At 41.9% G+C, this 22,026-nt stretch overlaps 1 protein-coding gene across 8 annotated transcripts in view; it reads left to right on the top strand.

Annotated features, from left to right (window-relative positions):
- The window catches only part of PDZD2 (PDZ domain containing 2), a 320,331-nt gene that overhangs the window by 210,299 nt on the left and 88,006 nt on the right, over nt 1-22,026 (top strand). For all 8 annotated transcript variants that reach the window (XM_048851666.2, XM_048851665.2, XM_048851664.2 and 5 more), the window contains one exon: nt 2,058-2,469. In XM_048851666.2, the coding sequence (XP_048707623.2) occupies nt 2,058-2,469 (412 nt within the window). The remainder of the gene's footprint in view (nt 1-2,057; nt 2,470-22,026) is intronic.

Raw genomic sequence — 22,026 nt, 5'->3', positions numbered from 1 at the left:
CATACACTAAGAATTACCAAAGAACCCACCACCAAAGTTTGCCGCTCGCTCAGTCACTCACCCTTGCCACTCAAACAACCCCTCCTCACTCATAAACAGGCTTTAGGCTTCCCATGCTCCTCCCCTGCATGCTGTCTCTGAGCGTCCCTGGCAGTGCAACGAGCCCAGCTCAGCTGGATGGCAGCTGGGATTGGGGGGAAGGGGGGGGGTGGCAGGCAGCACAGCTGGTCAGCATTAACAGTACAGATGTATTGTGCAAGTCATTTGGGGTGGGAAATCATTCTCTCTCTCATGTGCTTGGCTGGCTGTTCACATGCTCAGGATCTAACTGATTTCCATATGTGGGGTTGGGAAGGAATTTTTGCCATGTCAGTTTGGTAGGGCCCTTGGGGTTTTTTTCGCCTTCCTCTGCATCCTGGAGTGCAGGCCACACGTCTGATTTGTCTGGGTATCTCTCACTTAATTCCCAGTGCAGGGGCCTCAAGCAGTGATGTGCTTTGGTCCCCCCCACTCTCTGCCTGTGGCACATGATAATCTTCTATGGGCTGTAATACTTTGGTCTAATTGTGGTTGTTCAGTTTAGTGTGCAGGTGCTGGGTTGTGTTGGTGGCCTGTACCATATAGGTGATCTTGGGGTCCCTTCTGGCCTTAATCTCTTTGACTCTGTGTCTCTGACAGTCAGTCCCTGACTACTTCTCTCACATCCGCAAATGCCATATTATTTCATCTAAAGATCTTTACACCTTAGTTCCTTTAACTGGCATCTACTTTCACCTCTCAAGAAGGTGATGTTACTGTACGTTTACCAACAGCTCCGCGTTAGTGAATGTTCATTGCTGTTGGAGAATGGTTTGTTTGATATTCTTGGAAGCATTTTCTGCTTTCACCAGCAAAGTAGGCAATGTAACCTAAGTTAGCATGGGACCTACCAGAAGGGATTCATACAAATATGTTAAGTACAAATTCAAGCTTATTTGTTCTCTCAGTTGGTTACACTCTTGGCTTGAAAGCCAAATATTTAAAGAATTTAGGTTGAGGTATATGTTGTCCCTAAATACACAGGAACCCAAATTCGCTTTTGGAATAAATGAGTGCCGCTCCTTAGAGGTAATTGTTTTTTGCCTGAAGTAGAAATACATTGATGTAAAGTGTCACTCAGATGGTGAGAGTGGGAGTGATATTTTGTAAATACGTGTGTTGCTACTTATGGCTGCTACTTCCACTGCTCAGATCACCTCGCTTTCCATCAGAATAGACGTCATGAAAGGAAACGCACCTTATTTCCTTGTCCTTTTATTGGACCCAGTAGGAACATCATAGGTTATAGCATAGTGTTTTGCTGTACTGGGGCAATTGGAGCCTACTTACAGAAACAGTGGATTTGCCCCAAGGTCTAGGGCACGTGTACCCAAGCCAAAACTGAAGATGTATCTCAAGGAAAAGGCTTCATTTCAGATGCAAATACTGTGAGGGCTGCTGCACAAATGAAGCCTGGCTGGTATTTTTTGTTTCCATTGGAGAGGGAAAAATGTTTTCTTTGTTTTTTGCTTCGCTCTGTCATCTCATTGTGCTGCCTAAACACCTGTCTCGCATTCAGAGTTTGAATTGTGGAAGATGACCAGCTGAGTGGTTTTTGCCAGTTGTCATGAATACCAAAATGTGATTAGCCTGTTTCCAGGCTTTGTTGTTGTTTTTTTAAACTCCCTGTTTCAGATGCATCTTCTCTAATTCGTATGCAAGAAGCATTTTTGTGATTGGGGAATATTTTCTCCTTGAGCATGGCATGCCTTTTTGGGACTGTTTGCAAAATAGCCTTATTTGAAGCAAGAGCACAGAACTCCCTTGTGAGCCTGAACATCTCACAATTTCTAATACCAACTGCAGAGATCATTTGCTGATGCTTTAAGGTGTTCAATATATCATTGCATTTAACTAGGCAAAGAATCATGTTAGAAAGTGCATCAATACCTAGCGAAGTTTATACCTGTTGACTGTATTTTCAGTATGAACTTTATAGGACAATCTGTTCATAATCCAAACTTTTCTGTTGCTCGCAGCTACCTGGCTGATCAGTGCTGGAATGGCGGCTTTATCTACCTGATCATGTTCCGTCGCATTAAGCGCAAAGCCCCTCTTCCTCCATCAAATGGCAACAACAGCAACAGCTGTGAACCCAAAGCAAAGCCTGCCTCGGAGCGAAGTGACAGAGCCGCTCAAAATGGGAAAAGAACTAGAAAGTTTGGGGTCATTGCCAGAACTCCAGCCAGTAAGGACAGCAAGGAAAGCAAAGACAGCCAGAATTCAGAGCAGGAGAATGGACACCACACACCTCTGGAGGTTGACAGCTCACAGCCAGAGGCAAGCAACACAGAGGATCGGTTTCGAAATGCAGACTCTGAGGGACGGTACGGGTCTCGCCGTTCAGATGGTGGGGTGCCAGACCTTAATCCAAGTGACCTGCCTTCACAGGTAAGTGTTTTGGTTTGGGTTCTTAAAAGAAAGAGGCAGGGCCAGTTCAAGCAAATTGAAGGTTCCAATACATGTATTAGTTTCAATAAAATGGCGGTACGGCCCAAGACTCACTGTGCAGCCTTCTTTTCCCAACCCCAAATTCTTGCTCCCAACTAACTGGTTGGATTTTATCCTTCAGGGCATGGAGCAGAGGTAAGTATGGTGCTCAGAACTGCGACATGTATTTGTGACCTGAGTCAGAGGGAGGAGAGTGAATAAAGTTTTCCTGTTGAGTAGGATGGTGTGGACTACCTGTGATATTCCCTGGCGGGGCTGTGAGAAAGGGGACGACCCCTTGATTCAACAGGGCTGATCAAGTGGTTACCACCACAGAGCTCTTATTCAGCAGGAAGCAGCTTGTGCTTGTGATGCCCCCATGACAGTGGGGCACAAGTAATAAACAGCACATGAGCATTTCAACCTTGTGATGAGCCTCTGAGGCTGCTTCGGCAGTAGCCAAACTGTAGGAGAGACTAGTTTTAATGGTTAAATTGGAACTATAAATCTTCATTCATTGTCATGCTGAATGAGTGAACATTTAAAGAGAGCCCATTATTAGTTTGTGTCTAAAAATTGTTTAGCCATTGATCAGTGGCAGTGGGGAAGTTATTGTATATTTTGCATGATGCTTAGGAGATGGATGCTCTGTGTTGTTTTATCAGACTAGGGTAAGGGACTTCTTACTGCTTCTCCTGTGATTTTGAGTAGACGTATATGGCAACAAAACATGAGAAAGACTGTAGAGGTTTAGCGTTTCTGGATCCAGAAAAATCACTCAAGTCTTGATCAGATTTCACATACAGCTTTCACCAGAAGAGTTGTCACTGCGAGGCTCTGACTCTTTGGCTGTCTTCCTAAAGAAATTGATAGACTAAACACGTGAATACTACTGCGCTAAGGCTGGGACTTATTGTGGCAGCTGTTTTTGTTTTAAAGAGTTCAAAGCTGGTAATATATTAATGCAGTCGTATTTCATATTGCTAAATTCCAGTGAAGGGAAGCGTGGCACAAACATGCTGCTCAAACTAATGATTGCTGATATTACGTATTTCCTAGGGGGCTCTTGGTTCAAACGTGAAACCACCAGGAAAGCTGAATCCAATAAAAGAATAATAATATTCCTAAAGCCAACTAAGTCAGAGTATCTTCTGTTCCTGTTAACTAATCAAATGATCCTGTCTCAGCGCAAGGGCTGGACTAGATGACTTCTTGAGGTCCCTTCCAACCCTACATTTCTATGATTCTATACGTTAAATTCACTGTGGTATAACGAGGAAAATGTTATCTGCAAAGTTTGAAAAACCTCATAATTTGAGACTCTGTATAGTTTTGTTTGTTCCTTTTAAAAGGAAAAAGTATGGATCAGAAAGATCCAGACCTGCACGGTTTTATGGCTCCCTGTCAATTTAGAATATAATTTAAGTATGATATTTAATATGGCTAATTTAAAAATGCCTTCTAAATGAATATGGTTTGTGTCTGAATTGCTGAGTAATAAAGAGTGTTAGAGATTAGTGCAGAGAGATGGAAAGCCATTACATTATAAATAAGACTGATGGTCTTGAGCCACTTATTAATTCTAACTTATTTTGAAGTTTTAAGACACCTTAGTCTGAAAAAGTAAATTTTGAAGTTCAGAACAGATATACAGTATGAGAAATAAATCAATATTTAATGCAAAACACATACAAAGAGGCATTTGTATATGAATATGTAAGTCTAGCCCATTCACTTGAAAATTTAGACCTATGGTCTTTTCATAATTGGCGTCTCCAAGTAAAACTTGTTGAGAGGCACAGTGGTTTAGCACAATTGGTTTTTTGTTTACAGGTGTGGCCTAATGGTGTCAGTGCCATATTTTGTGTCGATGTTTAATTTTGCCTTCCTTACCCCTGAACTTGGAGAGATTTGATGGTTAAGAGAATGAGTAGCAGGACACAGTCTTTTAAAAATAATTAATAAATTAAAATTTTAAGAATCTGAGTCTCCACTGAAGAAGTCTAGATCACTTGTGGAAAGCTGTGATCATCTAACAGCTGTTTGGTGACTTATGTCAAGTGAGTTTATAGGCTCAGTTTGTTTCCTCATGGATAATGGGTAAAATTTTCAGAAAGTTCCTGACTCCCATTTTCAAAACTGACTTTGGCACTTAGGAGCCTAAGTCTCATTGAAGTTCCCTGGTGACTTTTGAAAATGGGACTTAACCTCCTAGGTCACATAGGCGCTTCTGAAAATTTTACCCAACTCTACACCACAAAACTAGGGCTGTCAATTAATCGCAGTTAACTCATGCGATTATCTCAAAAAAATTAATCACAAATAAAGAAATTAATGTGTTAAATTTCAATTGGTATGCTATTGTTTATTAAACATTTTGGATATTTTTCTACATTTTCATATAATCTGTGTTGTAATTGAAATCAAAGTGTATGTTGTTTATTGCAAATATTTGCACTGTAAAAATGATAAACAAAAGAAACGGTATTTTTCAATTCACCTCATACAAGTACTGTAGTGCAATCTCTTTGTCGTGAAAGTGCAACTTACAAATGTAGATTTTTTTTGTTACATTACTGCACTCAAAAACAAAACAATGTAAAACTTTAGTGACTACAAGTCCACTCAGTCCTACTTTTTGTTCAGCCAATCGCTAAGACAAACAAGTTTGTTTACATTAACGGGAGATAATGCTGCCCACTTCTTATTTACAATGTCATCAGACAGTGAGCACAGGGATTTGCATGGTACTTTTGTAGCCGGCATTGCAATGTATTTATGTGCCAGATATGCTAAACATTCGTAGACCCCTTTGTGCTTCGGCCATCACTCCAGAGGACATGCTTCCATGCTGATGACGCTTGTTAAAAAAATAATGCGTTAATTACATTTGTGACCGAACTCCTTTGGGGAGAATTGTATGTCTCCGTTCTATTTTACCTGCATTCTGCCACATATTTCATGTTATAGCAGTCTCGAATGATGACCCATGAGCACATGTCATTCATTTTAAGAACACTTTCACTGCAGATTTGACAAAACACAAAGAAGGTACCAATGTGAGATTTCTAAAGATAGCTACATCACTCGACCCACGGTTTAAGAATCTGAAGTGCCTTGTCAAATCTGAGACGGACAAGGTGTGGAGCATGGTTTCAGACGTCTTAAAAGAGCAACACTCTGATGCAAAAACTACAGAACCCGAACCACCAGAAAAGAAAATCAACCTTCTGCTGATGACATCTGACTCAGATAATGAAAATGAACATGCATCAGTCCACGCAGCTTTGGATCATTATCTGGCAGAACCCGTCATCAGCATGGACACATGTCCCCTAGAATGGTGGTTGAAGCATGAAGAGACATATGAATCTTTAGCACATCTGGCACATAAATACCTTACAGTGCCAGCTACAAAAGTGCCATGAGAACGCCTGTTCTCACTTTCAGGTGACATTGTAAACAAGAAGCGGGCAGCATTATCTTCTGCAAACGTAAACAAACTTGTTTGTCTGAGCGATTGGCTGAACAAGAAGTAGGACTAAGTGGACTTGCAGGCTGTAAAATTTTACATTGTTTTATTTTTGAATGCATTTTTTTTGTACATAATTCTACATTTGTAAGTTCAACTTTCATGATAAAGAGATTGCACTACAGTACTTGTATTAGGTGAATTGAAAAATACTATTTCTTTTGTTTTTATACAGTGAAAATACTTCTAATCAAAAATAAATATAAAGTGAGCATGTCTGTTAGTCTATAAGGTGCCACAGGACTCTTTGCCAGTGTACACTTTGTATTCTGTGTTGTAAATGAAATCAATATATTTGAAAATGTAGAAAACATCCAGAAATATTTAAATAAATGGTATTCTATTGTTGTTTAACAGTGCAATTAATTTTTTTAATCGCTTGACAGCCCTACACAAAACCTGCCATTACAAGCCACAATCTTATTCAGGCGTTTCTGTGGAAAAAGCAACACTTTCATAACCATAAACTGAATTACTTCTCGTGTGCTGGTCCGTGTTGAACAGGACTGAAATACATTGGCAAGGCAGCATTATTATGGGAGAAACGTCCATAACCCAATGCCCATAGCATATTTGTTGTGTCGATGAGTAGATGAATTGAGTATCTACTGCAGTCAGGCTGGCAACTTCTGGGAACACAGTATTCACTTCAAAATATCTAGGGCCAGATTGTGGGCAAGCCATTGGTGTTGGCTGTGCAGGGAAGGAAAAACAAGAAGCCTTCCCATGGTCTGCGCAAAGCCCTCTCAGGTCAGCAGTCCCTGCATTCCCTTTGCTTCCCTGCTACTCCCCTACCCCAGGGAGCAGAATGCTGATTTAATTAAAGCAGAGGTTTTCCTGGAGTGAACATTGCATTTTCCCTCTGGAATAGTTGCAGGAAAAAGTTGTAGAAACTCAGACTTTAGGGAAGTCTTGAAAGAACAGTTTAGTTTGGGTCTGCATGTCTTCAGCTTCAGCTGAACCCATGAGACTAGCTTGTTTGTTGATATCTTGGAGCAGATGTATTAAGAATCTCTTTCTAACAGACAAACAGCCATTGCAAACAGAGAGACAATGTGAGTGAGGTAATCTCTTTTTGGACCAACTTCTGTTGCTGAGAGAGACAAGCTTTTGAACTATCCCTGAGCTCTTCCTCAGGTCCTGCACTCTGGGTAGCTCAAAAGCTTGTCTCTCTCACCAAGAAAAGTTGGTCCAATAAAAGATATTACTACACTCATTGTCTCTCTGATATCCTGGGACTGACACAACATGGTTACAACAGCACTGCGTATTGCAAACAGAGACAGCCATGCATCGCAATTCTTACTCACTTTAAATTTTACCTCATCCCACAAGGGCCTGATGTTACCTTAGTATTGTCTGTAGCTTATAACAGGAATGCTGAGTCATGAACAGAAGCTGAGGAAATTGCTGTTTATCAAAACTATCTAGCACAAGATTTCTGTGTACTTATTTTTTGTGTGTCCTTCATTTTAGCTTCTGGTCTCACATTTAGAGTTTGGCAGATTTAGATGTATGGCTATAGCTCTTACCTGTAGCATCTTCCTCACCACGTAGCCATAAACATACTAGATAAACTAGTATACTAGATAACTAGCATACTAGTCTCGTAAGCAATCTAGTTATAAGGCATGACTAAAGAAATACTGTACCACTGAATCAGTAGTTAATTTATTTATATTTAATAAGCTAGTAAGTTGTGCTGTATTTTAACGTTACTGGTAAATATCCCCTTGCTTTCACTTATATAGTAATTATAATTTCTAAGACTATTTCTAAAATTTAAATTCAAAACAAATACAGTAAATCTATCTGGCAGGAGCTTTTTAGCACCTTCAGGCCCCTGGAAGACCCTTGATCCGTGAAGGGACTCAATTTGATTTCAATGGGAGTTGTGTGTATTGATTAAGAATAATCAATATATGACCCTAAGTAACAATCTGTCACATCCTGTGAAGATTTTGAAGTTAAATATTGACATTTCTGAGCCTACATCTTCTAGGGATTACTTTAGAAAGATTGGTTTTTGGGGGCTAGTAATCAAAAGGCAAGGAGGGAAGATAAATGCAGAAAAGATCTGATGGGATAAGTTGAAAAACTGCTTCCTAGGTCAAATAAAGGCCAGGGTGGCTGGTTGTACTTTGGCTACATGGTAGGACCGCTCAACCCCCGCCCAAGTGAAAATGAATGAGTGAGGGAGGGAGGAGTGTGGGGGCAGGTGCGGGCTCGGGGGTGAGTCCAGAAATGAGGGGTTCAGGGTGCGGGATGGGGCTCCAGGCTGGGGTAGGGGGTTGGGGTGTGGGAGGGGTGAGGGGTAAGAGCTCTGGGGTGGGGCTGAGGATGAGGGGTTTGGAGTGCAGGAGGGGGATCTGGGCTGGGGGCAGGAAGTTAGGATGTCTGTGTGGGGGTAAGGGCTCCGGCTGGGGGTAATGGCTTTGCGGTAGGAACTGGGGATGAGGGGCTTGAGGTGCAGGAGGGGGCTCCAGGCTGAGGCAAGGAGGTTGGGGTGTGGGAGGGAGTGAGTGCTCCATCTGGGGATGTGGACTCTGGGGTGGGGCCAAGGATGAGGGGTTTAGGGTGCTGGGGCAGGAGGTTAGGGTGCAGGGGGGGGTGAGGACTCGGGCTGGAGGTGAGGGCTATGGGGTGGGGCCAGGGATGAGGGGTTTGGGGTGCAGGAGGGAGCTCCGGGCTTGGCCCAGGGATGAGGGATTTGGAGTGCAGGAAGGGGCTCAGGTCTGGGGCAGGGGTTGGGGTATGGGAGGGGATGAGGAGTGCAGGCTCTGGGTGGCACTTACCTCAGGCGGCTCCCAGGAAGCAATGGCCAATGGGAGCTGCAGAGCCAGTGCTAAGGGCGAGGGCAGGATACGGAGCCCCCATGGCCATCCCTATGCCTAGGAGCCAGAGGGACATGCTGGCCGCTTCTGGGAGCTGCGTGGAGCTGGGTGGGGAGCCTGCCAGCCCCGCACCAACTAGACTTTTAACTGCCTGGTCAGTGGTGCTGACTGGAGCCGCGAGGGTTGCTTTTCGACCAGGTGTTCTGGTCGAAAACTGGACACCTGGCAACCCTGTCCTTGGACGGAAGGTGCTATGTATTGACAATGCAAAGTATTCTACAGTGCGCAGTAGTTACATGAGCAGCTGATTCACCATTTTTTGATGAAGTAGAGACTACATGATCATATTTTAGCCTTGGAAAGTTATTGTCTTAATATGCATATGAGTAAATCAGACCAGTTGAAATACATCTTCAATTTTTATCATGGTACCTATAGCTTAGTTGGCTCATTTTATGACAAACTGTTTGCTACATTCTGTCATGTTATTTGCTTCTTTGTTTAAGTTATTTGTCTCTGTAAAAGCTGAAGGACTTTGAATTATGCCTCACTTTATAGTTTGGAAAGACTGAGAGCTGCTATGATGCTTTCTGCAATTTAGCATCTGTAAATACAGTACTGCAGTTTGCTTTGTACATTTTGGGTAATGGAGAGGCATCTTCACTTGGCCAAACACAAGAATAGGCTAAATGCACAGTCTAGCAGCAAGAAATAGAGGCATGAAATGAATAATAATAATAATAATAATAATAAAAAGGCGACTTTCTAATCAACCTATTTTACCGAAAGTGAAAAACTACTCTGTGCCAGATCCTTAGCTAGTATGAACCTGCATAGATCTATTGAAGCAGATGGAGCTAAGTTGACTTACAATTGCTTTTTGGCAACCTAATTGGAGATTATTATTTCATCAAGATTATTACGTATTTATACGATGCATATTTTAGGCATAAGTAACTTGGCTGTTAGTTTTCATCATAGACATCTTTAGCTATTTAAAGATCTCCTCTTAGGCTGTTTCTGTTCTTGGGCCTTTTATTCTTTTTATCATAATGTGATTTATTTTGCATTAGCTTCCAGCTGTCTTCAGTGTGAATCTTCGGGCTTCTTTAGCTGCTGTAGTGATGTCTTGAAGCTTTAACTTGGACTATGAGGAAAATGTCCTTCCTTTGTCTGTCTACACTGCAAGCTCTTCGTGGCAGGGACTGTCTTTTACTGTGTGTCTGTACAGCACCTCACACAATGGGCTCTTGATCTTGGATGGGGCCATTAGGTATTTCTGTAACACTGCTCCTGATACAGCAAATGATTCATTTGTAGCCAGTCAGTTTCCATCTTCCCTTAAAACAATAGTAATTACAGATTTACTGGCGAAGTCTTCCTTGCTACTAAATTTCTGTTAATCTAGTTCAAACTTTCCCATTCTTTGTATAGATTTAGGTAAAAGCTATAGCTTTGGTAGCTGTAGTTTTGCATTTTAAAGAATTGCAATTATTGGGGTTACTCTATGCCCCAAACACCTAGGGTGCCAGGTGTACCCTGACTTCAAGGCAAGTACTGTCGGTGCTTCAGTAGCCAGGCTTTGCAGGCACTAGCTCTGGGTGGATCCCAGTAACCACTCAGACACATGGCTAAGGGAAAAAGGGGATTGTATTAGGGCTCACAGGGAAGGGAAAGGTTGCAGATACCCCTGGTATAGAGACTTAAAGAGTTACAGTTCAAAGTGAGCACTTATCAGTTCTTGTTTGGGTCCCTGGGGCAGCCCAGTGGAGAGTTAGGGCTTTTCAGTCCTAGTGCTGGGGGAGCTTCTCCAGTCCAGTCTCCATTCAAGCAAATAAGCGTTTGTGGGTTTCCAGGCCAGGCTCAGTTAGTGTCTCTCATGGCGGTTCCTTTCACTGGTTCCCTCCCCAGCCATTGCTGCTGTTCCATAAGTCCTGCACAGACCTGCAGCCAGCTGTGAAATCTAGCAGTCACAACCTGTTTCACACGCAGCTCAGCCCACAGTTCCTGGGGCTTCTCTCTGCTCCTGATGCCATGTGGCTCCCGCTCCCGAGTCCCAAGCAGAGTGCAGCCAATACCTTGTTCAGGACCTTTCTACTTACTAGGCCAGGAGAAGGAGAGTGCAGTGGGCAGGGTGCTGATGGAAAGCATAGTCCCAACTTAGTCAGGGGGTAGGAGATGTACAGCGAGAAGGGGACTGGTGGGAGGTGTAGTCCCCTGCTTTGCAGATCCATCACACATTAATGTAAATGATTAATGCATTTTGTTCTAGACTTAGCATGCACCAGAGCCCTTTTGGGAGGAATCAGATGTAATCTGGTAGCAATTAGTGACAAGAAAGTGTTAATGCATTTTCTTGACCCATGGCTCACATCATTAGAAATGGAGTAACTAGGTAGGTGGTACAGAAGTGGGTATGGTTTGCATGTATCTTATTATTTGTATTACTGTAGTGCCTAGGGGTCTCAGCTGAGACTGATGCCCCATTATGGTAGATCCTGTACAAAGACATAATAAGAGACAGTCCTGGTCCCAACATGTATACAATCTAAAGAGAGAGATTTCTGCCCTTGCATGATTGTTGGTGGTAAATATGGATAAATATCCATAACAACTGTTTTCCAGAATGGAAGACATAACTTTAGCTGAACGTATGTTTCTATCGTTTTATGCATGAATGATTCTGTGAAAACCAAACTGACTTTATTGATGTTGCATAATATGTTTAGTGCTTTATTACTATAATTCTAAATCACTATTGTAAAGCTATGTGTGTTTGCTCTGATATGGTACTGAAATTATCACATAAAGCAAAAAAATCCTTTCAGAATTCTAATATGGATAGATGCAAAATGAGTCCAGATATCTGTGAGAAGTATCAGAATTTACTTCAGGGCAGGTGCACCCACATTAAATTTAGCCCACTATGATAAGTGATATTTTTCTTCAAGAAGTTCTAAAAGACCCAGTTGGTCATGTCAACCTAGCAACATAATGAGCACATGCAAATATTTGTGAAAATGCAAAGGAATCCTAATCCTTAAATGTCTGATTTTTCAGAGAGAAACATTGTATAAAACCCTCTGATCAGTGAGAGCTGAGAATTCCATTTACCTCTCTTGGAATAAAATTTCAGTAGACAGCAAAAGGAAAATGAAAAAACGGGAATATCTTTAAGAGGCACAGACCATGTGGTGACAGTTCAAGACAGCAAATGACTCCAACAGATTTTTTTTAAAGGGTGATTATGTAGTTCAGGTGCTTGCAATGGCCAATAAAATGTTTAAAGCCCCAGCCAAGAAAATGATGTCAGCACCCAGTGTGCCAATAGAGATGAGTCCCTGGAGGTCATTCTGCTTCGAATATCAGAGTTTTCATCCCGTCGTCTGCAATACCTATTTTGTGGATCTACGTTCTAAATTATTTATTGTAAATATTCCCCAGGATTTGTGTCCCAGGTTCCTCCTCTTGCTGCTTTCTTCCTGTGGATGGAAAGCAAATACATCCTTCTAACCTTACAGTAAAAAGCTTGGTCCCATCCAAATAAGTGATGCACCAAACTTGCTGAGATGTCAAGTATCAAGGCAGCCATTTTAACAACTCAGCTCTTTAGAGTTGTCAAAGTTTGACTCAGACTCACAATTTATCAAACCACTCTGTTTTATTAGCAAAGCTGCTCTGCTAATACATTTAGAAGTGAGCCCCCCGAGTGGGGCTTGTGTCTTTTAATTTATACAGTTTTTTGGAGAACAAGTTACAGAGAAGTTACAGACAAAAGAAGAAAAAGATTTTAGTCACCACCCTTCGAGATCCCTGAGACCAGTCACGTATCTTCAATTACCTGCCACCCTTAACAATCTCCTTTAACAGCTTCCAGTTAACTTAACTAATTGCCCTTCACACCTTCCATTCTGATGCCTGCTTCTTAGACGTGCTGGCTCTATCTTAATTGCTTCTCCATTCAAAAGCTAACTGTCCCTACGTGTGCTCCCTCAGATACTTTGTAACATGTTTTGGCATGCCCTCTCATATACAATGTATCCAGCATGTCCCCTTATACAATGTTATACTTCCACAAAGTATACAGATAAATTGTCTTAAACCAGCATCAGTGTAGAACAGTAGAAAAACCATTGGCGTGAATCACAGTTGGATATATGCTGTTGGTTATTACATATTCCTGAGACACTGAAAGTTCACATTGTCAAACCTGCGTAGTTGATATTAATGGCTAGATCTTCAAAATGGCTCCAGAGAGACCAGAGGCAAGAGGTCTTGTGTTAGATAAGAGTCATGGGTGTGGATGATGGTTGATGAGATTGAAAATGGGCTAGAGAACGGTTGACGGATAGGCCATTAGCTTACATCTAGTCGCTGTTTAGTAGTTAGGAAGATTGTATTGGTGCTGCCTATGATGTACTTCTTAAAAAGATCTTCAAATTCCAGTGCTGAAGCAAAGAGCTAGGTGGTGGTAGATCAATTTCAGAAGTAGTTGGTCTTGGGGAACTTACTAGGCATTAGAGATGGGCAGACTATTCACAGTGAGCAAGTTATTAATTAATTTAGCATGCTTGTAGATTGTGTACAAACAGACTTTTTAAAAAATGAATTTGTCCATTATTCCAAATAATTTAACTTGCTTCACTATTAATAAAAGCAAGGCCCTGTGTACACACACCTGCCTCTAAAAATATGAAATAAAGGAACAAGGCAGAGTCCCTTCTGAACAGACCATTCTTTAAAGTATTGCAGAGAATATTCCAAAGAAATAAGAATAAGATTCCAAAGAAAATCAGATGAGAATGAAATCTACCTGCTATACATTATTGAAATAATTGCTCCATTAAAAACCTGAAAAAACTCATATCAAGTTTCTATTGCTGAGAGCATAGTCAATAATGATAATATTTAGGATGCCTAGAATGATGGCTATTCACTAATTCTTTATGTCAACACACTTGGCTGGATTCACTAAACCTGGTGCATGGAGAAGTAAATTAATCTCCCAGCTACCACCTTGTTTCATGCACCAGAAGCGGGGATTCAACCCAAGAGAGGGCAAGCAGTGGTGTCTCTGCTTTTGCTCAGTGCTGTTGTGGGAAGCTACTTTAATTTCTCCAAAATGCCCCACCAGTGGAGGATGCTGTGGGGAATGCCTCCTGCCTCATTTTAGGGCTTTATTGGCCTGCTAGTGTAAGGGGCTGTGACTGCATTGTACTATCAACAATGATTGGCCTTCTGCCTTGAAGACCCTATGCCAGCGATTACATCCTGGCTTGAATCTGGTCCCCATTCTGTTTTGCCCAGTACAGGATTTATTGTCTTGTGGTTTTGTCTTGAGTGAAAAGCTGACAGTGTGATAATCAAGTCAACACTGAGGAACAGGGGATGGATCACTTGAGGATTGCCTGATTACCTGTTCTGTTCATTCCTTCTGAATCACGTGGCATTGGCAACTGGGCTAGATGGACCATTGGTCTGACCCAGTATGATGTTCTTATGTAAGTCCTTTGAGGTCCACTGCAAATGCTGCCTTGATATTTAAAAAAGTCTCTGTGGCTTCAAAAGGAAGCAAAATGGCAGATGAAATTCAATGTTGATAAATACGAAGTAATGCACATTGGAAAACATAATCCCAATCAAACATACAAAATGATGGGGTCTACATTATCACTCAAGAAAGAGATCTCGGATTCATCATTTTCTGAAAACGTCCACTCAATGTGCAGCTGCAATAAAAAAAAAACCCAAAAAACCCAAACAAACCTAACAATGTTAGGAACTGTTAGGAAGGGATAGATAATAAGACAGTAAATATCATAATGCCACTATATAAATCCATGGTACACCCACACTTTGAATATTGCATACAGTTCTGGTCATCCCAAAAAGATATATTAGAATTGGAAAAGATACAGAGATAGGCAACAAAATGATTAAATGTATGGAACAGCTTCTATATGAGGAGAGATTAAAAAAACTGGGACATTCCAGCTTAGAAAAGAGATGTCTAAGAGGGGATATGATAGAGGTTTATAAAATTGTGACTGGTGTGGAGATAGTGAATAAGGAGGTGTTATTTACTCCTTCACTTAACAGAAGAACCAAGGGTCACCCAATGAACTTAACAGGCAGCAGATTCCAAACAAACATACGGAAGTACTTCTTCATACAACATGCAGTCAACCTGTGGAACTCATTGACAGGGGATGCTGTGAAGCCAAAACTATAACTGGGTTCAAAAGAGAACTAGATAAGTTCATGGATAAGTCCATTGATGGCTGTTAGCCAAGATGGTCAGGGATGCAACATCATGCTCTGAGCTGATTGCCGGAAGCTAGGAGTGGGCTACAGGGGATGGATCACTCGATGATTGCCTCTGAAGTGATTGCCTCATTCCCTCTGAAGCACTTGGCATTGGCCACTTTCAGAAGACAGGATACTGGGTTAGATGGACCATTGGTCTGAACCAGCATTGCCATTCTTCTGTTCCTGTGTAAGTCCTTTGAGGTCCACTGCAAATGCTTCCTTGTTATTTAAGAAAAACTGTGGCTTCAAAAGGCAGCTTTGTGGCAGATGAGGGAGCACTGTTTGTTTCCTATTTTTGCATCATGCGTCAGCTGTGAGATTCTTTAGCTGCAGTCAGTACTGTAAATCTTGAAAAGCCAATATAATTTAAAATATGTGATTAGTGCAACTTTCATAAACCTCTCTGTTTTTATTTAAAGTTTTCTGCTTATTTATGAAAGGGTCTGTTGAAACAATTACTATGGCCTGAGCTGCTGTTTTTAGACTTCTTTCCTTTATATTTTCCATTTTGCTGTCTGGCTTTTGGACTACATATTGCATTTCTGTTTCCATTTATTTACACCTTTCAACTGCCAAGTTTTTCTTTCCGATTTCAAAGCAGGGTTTCTTTGTGTATAGATGTGTAGCTTCTTGAACACCACATACTCAAATTCAATCAAGCCCCTTATACTCTTGTAGTTAGCTGCAATATGGAAAAGGGCCTATCATACTTTATTTATTTTAGTTGGAGGAAAATGTTCCCTTTTGTTTTATTAATGATGGAATCCAGCACTTATGAAATCAAATGTTTGATGTCATGTGCTTGGAGCTGGCATAATGCAAGCTTCCACGGATAGTGCTGGCGATGCACTTCCTTCCTGATCTATAACACACTAGCAATTCCAGATGAAGATTTGTTCTGAATAAAGACCGCCTAATGTGCAGTAGTTTCGTGATATAGAAAGATGGCCTCCAGAGACTGCATTGAAACTAGCAAACTCTACACTCACTTGTGTTCTTTTACATCAGATGATGCATTTTCACTTGTAATTAATTGTAGAATGATATTAATACTGTTTTTAAACAGTTTGATTATTTTAAAGTATGCACTTTGAAGTTTATGATCTGTGAGTGAAAATCTGATCCAAAAACACTTTGCATGTTGAGAAGAGCCAAGTTAGAAAAGCCATACAGCCACGTAAGAATGACACAGCTATAAAAACAGCCACAGAAAAGTATTAGCCACTTAAATGGTCAGGATGTAATTTGGGCTACTTTCTCTTTTTCCTAGAATATATTAGCCCACTCACATGAAGTCTGACCTAAAGGTGAGCAAGATACAGAGTGCATCCTGGGGGTTAACCGTTGAAACCAATTACTTAGGGAAATGTTGGATTTTTTCATCTCTTGATGCAGAAAATCACATTGGATCACTTTCTAGAAGCTGTACTTTAGCCAACATACAAGTTCCTGGCCTCAATACAAGGGTAACTGGCTGAAATATAATGGCCTGTGTTATACAGAAGGTTATACGAGATAATCTACTGGTCCCTTTTCACCTTAAACTTAGTGAATCTGTGAAATACTGAACACCCCCAATGTCAGTGACTGGTCTTCACCTCATGGGATCAGGCTGGATAAACTTGTTTTCCTAGCTTGGCTCTTTTGTACACTTGAAATGCTTTGGCTCCGTTCGCACTTTGGTTGGGTCGGGGGCTGTTGTGGGAATTTCTTACCTTTACAAATGTGATGACAACTACTCTGAATTTGATGGAGAAAGTGACTAGAAATTTTAATGAAAACATTAAACTGACCAGCATCAAGAAGGAAATGTAGTTGAACCATTAAGTAATAGTGACTGCTATTATTAAATTCAACATCGTCTGGGGCAGAGATTATACTAAACACCAGCATGGTGCCATTAAACTGCAGTATTGCCTACTCTTGTGATGCTTGGAGTTTTCCCTAAAGCCTTGGACCCAGGAGTCATATGATTATACCAGAAACTCTTCTTTCATTTAAAAACAAAGTAAGTTTTCTATCCCCATGTTTGTAGACAAAAGCTTGAAAATATGAACCCTAAAAGTTCAAAGCCAGAATGCAAATAAAAAGAACTCCAAATGTAGATTTTAAAAACTCATGTTTTTTTGTGTTTTTAGCAAATCTCATGATTCTTGAGCATTTAGGATTAGTAATACTGAAACTGTAGACAGAGAGAATTTAAATTAAATGAGGAAGCTGGTCATAAAGACCTTGAAGTCAAAATCAGGGGCATTAAAATCCTTACATGCAGTATGGAGGTACTTCAGTTTGTCATTATGGAGTCACAGAAGGTATCGATACCCTCCCCTGCACAAAAAAGGGAGCAGTCTACAGTAAACTATGGATGTTGTAAGACAAATAGTATGGATATTCTCCAGACATCTTTTACAAAGATGTTAGCTGCCTCACGTTCATTGACAGCCCATTAGCTCCAGGTAAGCAGCTAGTGAAGACAAGCCCAGAAGGAGAGTTACCAAAGAGTAGGATTCAGAGTAGCAGCTGTGTTAGTCTGTATTCGCAAAAAGAAGAGTAATACTTGTGGAGCAAATATTTAACGTTCAGCATGCAAAAATGTAACAACAAGTTGCCCCAAGGGGTATGTGTGGGAAGTGTTTTAACTGCGACTGGTGATGGTTAATATATTTATTAATGATTTGGAAAGGAGGTGAACAATAAAGTGGCCAGATTTCCAGGTGACACGAAATTATTTTGTTTTTTAAAAACTAGAGAATAAGTGGCCTAACTTTCTTTGTTGAAAGTGTTGGCTTGAGAACATTTAGTTTACAAGTACAAGGTCTTGTCCTAATACAAGACCGAGGGGATAGTCAATAGAATTGAAAGTTAACATATTTTAAACTTTTTTTTTTTAAAAAAGGGAAATATTTTTTGCACCCTTCAGTCTGTTTTGTTGTTTTATCTGGGGTCAGATTTGGCCACCCTTTCTCAGGCTGAATAGCCATTTACTTCACAAGCAGTCCTATTGATTTCAGTGGAACTACTTATGGAGTACAGTAGCACTCAGCCTGACTGAGGGTAGCAGAATCTTGCCATTTGCCATCATAAAGCATGTTGCTGTATAAATTAGGTGCCTGAGAACAGGTCAGCTAATCTTAATTTCTGTCTTTTTGTTATGCTTCAATTTGCAAGATGTTTAGGAATGAAAGCTATGGCACTACGTATTGTAGCTCTTTGTATAATTGGTGTTTCAAAAAGCTTTAGGAAATCATTCAACAAAATTTTATGATCGCACTGTTAAACTTTATTAGCAACTAAGGGCTTGTCTACATGGGGACACTGTGACAGGGTCGGGCCAGATGGCTATAGGAGAGTAATAGAAGGCAGATATATTAGCCCCAGGCTAACTAGGTCCCTTTTCCCTGGGTAAGGTAACAGGGAAGGTTCCAGAACAATCAGGAACCTTCTGGAGACAATTAAGACAGACAGGCTGATTAGAACACCTGCAGCCAATCAAGAAGCTGCTAGAATCAATTAAGGTAGGCTAATCAGGGCACCTGGGTTTTAAAAAGGAGCTCACTTCAGTTTGTGGTGTGCAAGTAAGGAGCTGGGAGCAAGAGGCACTAGGAGCTGAGAGTGAGAACGCGGACTGTTGGAGGACTGAGGTGTACAAGCATTATCAGACACCAGGAGGAAGGTCCTATGGTGAAGATAAAGAAGGTGTTGGGAGGAGGCCATAGCGAAGTAGCCCAGGGAGTTGTAGCTGTTGCACAGCTGTTCCAGGAGGCACTCTAGACAGCTGCATTCCACAGGGCCCTGGGCTGGAACCCGGAGTAGAGGGCGGGCCCACGTTCCCCCCAAACCTCCCAACTCCTGGTCAGACACAGGAGGAGTTGACCTGGACAGTGAATACAGAAAAACAGCTGAGGGCTGAGGGCTGCCGTGAAGCTCCAAAGCAAGCAAATCCGCCAATAAGCGCAAGACCCTCCAAGGTAGAGCAGGAAGTTTGTCACAACATTCAAGGAATCATAGAATCATAGAATATCAGGGTTGGAAGGGACCTCAGGAGATCATCTAGTCCAACCCCCTGCTCAACGCAGGACCAATCCCCAACTAAATCATCCCAGCCAGGGCTTTGTCAAGCCTGACCTTAAACACTTCTAAGGAAGGAGATTCCACCACCTCCCTCGGTAACGCATTCTAGTGTTTCTCCACCCTCCTAGTGAAAAAGTTTTTCCTAATATCCAAGCTAAATCTCCCCCACTGCAACTTGAGACCATTACTCCTTGTTCTGTCATCTGCTACCACTGAGAACAGTCTAGAGCCAACCTCTTTGGAACCCCCTTTCAGGTAGTTGAAAGCATTCAACTCATTCTTCTCTTCCACAAACAAAACAATTCCAGTTCTCTCAGCCACTCCTCATAAGTCATGTGTTCCAGTCCTCTAATCATTTTTGTTGCCCTCCGCTGGATGTTTTCCAATTTTTCCACATCCTTCTTGTAGTGTGGGGCCCAAAACTGGACACAGTACTCCAGATGAGGCCTCACCAATGTTCAATAGAGGGGAACGATCACGTCCCTCGATCTGCTGGCAGTGCCCCTACTTATACACCCCAAAATGCCATTGGCCTTCTTGGCAACAAGGGCACACTGTTGACTCATATCCAGCTTATCGTCCACTGTAACCCCTAGGTCCTTTTCTGCAGAACTGCTGCCGAGCCATTCGGTCCCTAGTCTGTAGCGGTGCATGGGATTCTTCCGTCCTAAGTGCAGGACTCTGCACTTATACTTATTGAACCTCATCAGATTTCTTTTGGCCCAATCCTCTAATTTGTCTAGGGCCCTCTGTATCCTATCCCTACACTCCAACATATCTACCACTCCTCCCAGTTTAGTGTCATCTGCAAACTTGCTGAGGGTGCAATCCACACCATCCTCCAGATCATTTATGAAGATATTGAACAAAACCGGCCCGAGGACCGACCCTTGGGGCACTCCACTTGATACCACCTGCCAACTAGACATGGAGCCATTGATCACTACCCATTGAGCCCGACAATCTAGCCAGCTTCCTATCCACCTTATAGTCCATTCATCCAGCCCATACTTCTTTAACTTGCTGGCAAGAATACTGTGGGAGACAGTGTCAAAAGCTTTGCTAAAGTCAAGATACAATACATCCACTGCTTTCTCCTCATCTACAGAGCCAGTTATCTTGTCATAGAAGGCAATTAGATTAGTCAGGCATGACTTGCCTTTGGTGAATCCATGCTGACTGTTCCTGATCACTTTCCTCTCCTCTAGGTGCTTCAGAATTGATTCCTTGAGGACCTGCTCCATGATTTTTCCAGGGACTGAGGTGAGGCTGACTGGCCTGTAGTTCCCAGAATCCTCCTTCTTCCCTTTTTTAAAGATGGGCACTACATTCGCCTTTTTCCAGTCGTCCGGGACTTCCCCCGATCGCCATGAGTTTTCAAAGATAATGGCCAATGGCTCTGCAATCACATCCGCCAACTCCTTTAGTACTCTCGGATTCAGCGCATCCGGCCCCATGCTCGTCCAGCTTTTCTAAATAGTCCCGAACCACTTCTTTCTCCACAGAGGGCTGGTCACCTCCTCCCCATGCTGTGATGCTCACTGCAGTCGTCTGGGAGCTGACCTTGTTCGTGAAGAGGCAAAAAAAGCATTGAGTACATTAGCTTTTTCCACATCCTCTGTCACTAGGTTGCCTCCCTCGTTCATAAGGGGCCCATGCTTTCCTTGACTTTCTTCTTGTTGCTAACATCCCTGAAGAAACCCTTCTTGTTACTCTTAACATCTCTTGCTAGCTGCAACTCCAGGTGTGATTTGGCCTTCCTGATTTCACTCCTGCATGCCTGAGCAATATTTTTATACTATTCCCTGGTCATTTGTCCAGTGTCAAGGTTCCTCCCCCACTCTGAACTCTAGGGTACAGATGTGGGGACCTGCATGAAAAACCTCCTAAGCTTATCTTTACCAGCTTAGGTCAAAACTTCCCCAAGGTACAAAATATTCCACCCTTTGTCCTTGGATTGGCCGCTACCACCACCAAACTAATACTGGTTAGTGGGGAAGAGCTGTTTGGACGCGTCTTTCCCCCCAAAATACTTCCCAAAACCTTGCACCTCACTTCCTGGACAAGGTTTGGTAAAAAGCCTCACCAATTTGCCTAGGTGACTACAGACCCAGACCCTTGGATCTTAAGAACAATGAACAATCCTCCCAACACTTGCACCCCCCCCTTTCCTGGGAAATGTTGGATAAAAAGCCTCACCAATTTGCATAGGTGACCACAGACCCAAACCCTTGGATCTGAGAACAGTGAAAAAGCATTCAGTTTTCTTACAAGAAGACTTTTAATAAAAATAGAAGTAAATAGAAATAAAGAAATCTCCCCTGTAAAATCAGGATGGTAGATACCTTACAGGGTAATTAGATTCAAAACATAGAGAACCCCTCTAGGCAAAACCTTAAGTTACAAAAAAGATACACAGACAGAAATAGTTATTCTATTCAGCCCAGTTCTTTTCTCAGCCATTTAAAGAAATCATAATCTAACACATACCTAGCTAGATTACTTACTAAAAGTTCTAAGACTCCATTCCTGGTCTATCCCCGGCCAAGACAGAATATAGACAGACACACAGACCCTTTGTTTCTCTCCCTCCTCCCAGCTTTTGAAAGTATCTTGTCTCCTCATTGGTCATTTTGGTCAGGTGCCAGCGAGGTTACCTTTAGCTTCTTAACCCTTTACAGGTGAGAGGAGCTTTCCCCTGGCCAGGAGGGATTTCAAAGGGGTTTATCCTTCCCTTTATATTTATGACATCCAGTCTTCCACTTCTTGTAA

The sequence above is a fragment of the Caretta caretta genome, chromosome 5 (genome assembly GCF_965140235.1).
Source record: "Caretta caretta isolate rCarCar2 chromosome 5, rCarCar1.hap1, whole genome shotgun sequence".
NCBI lineage: Eukaryota > Metazoa > Chordata > Testudines > Cheloniidae > Caretta > Caretta caretta.
The sequence above is the reverse complement of the archived record's forward strand: the minus strand, read 5'-3'. Positions and strand labels throughout refer to the sequence as shown.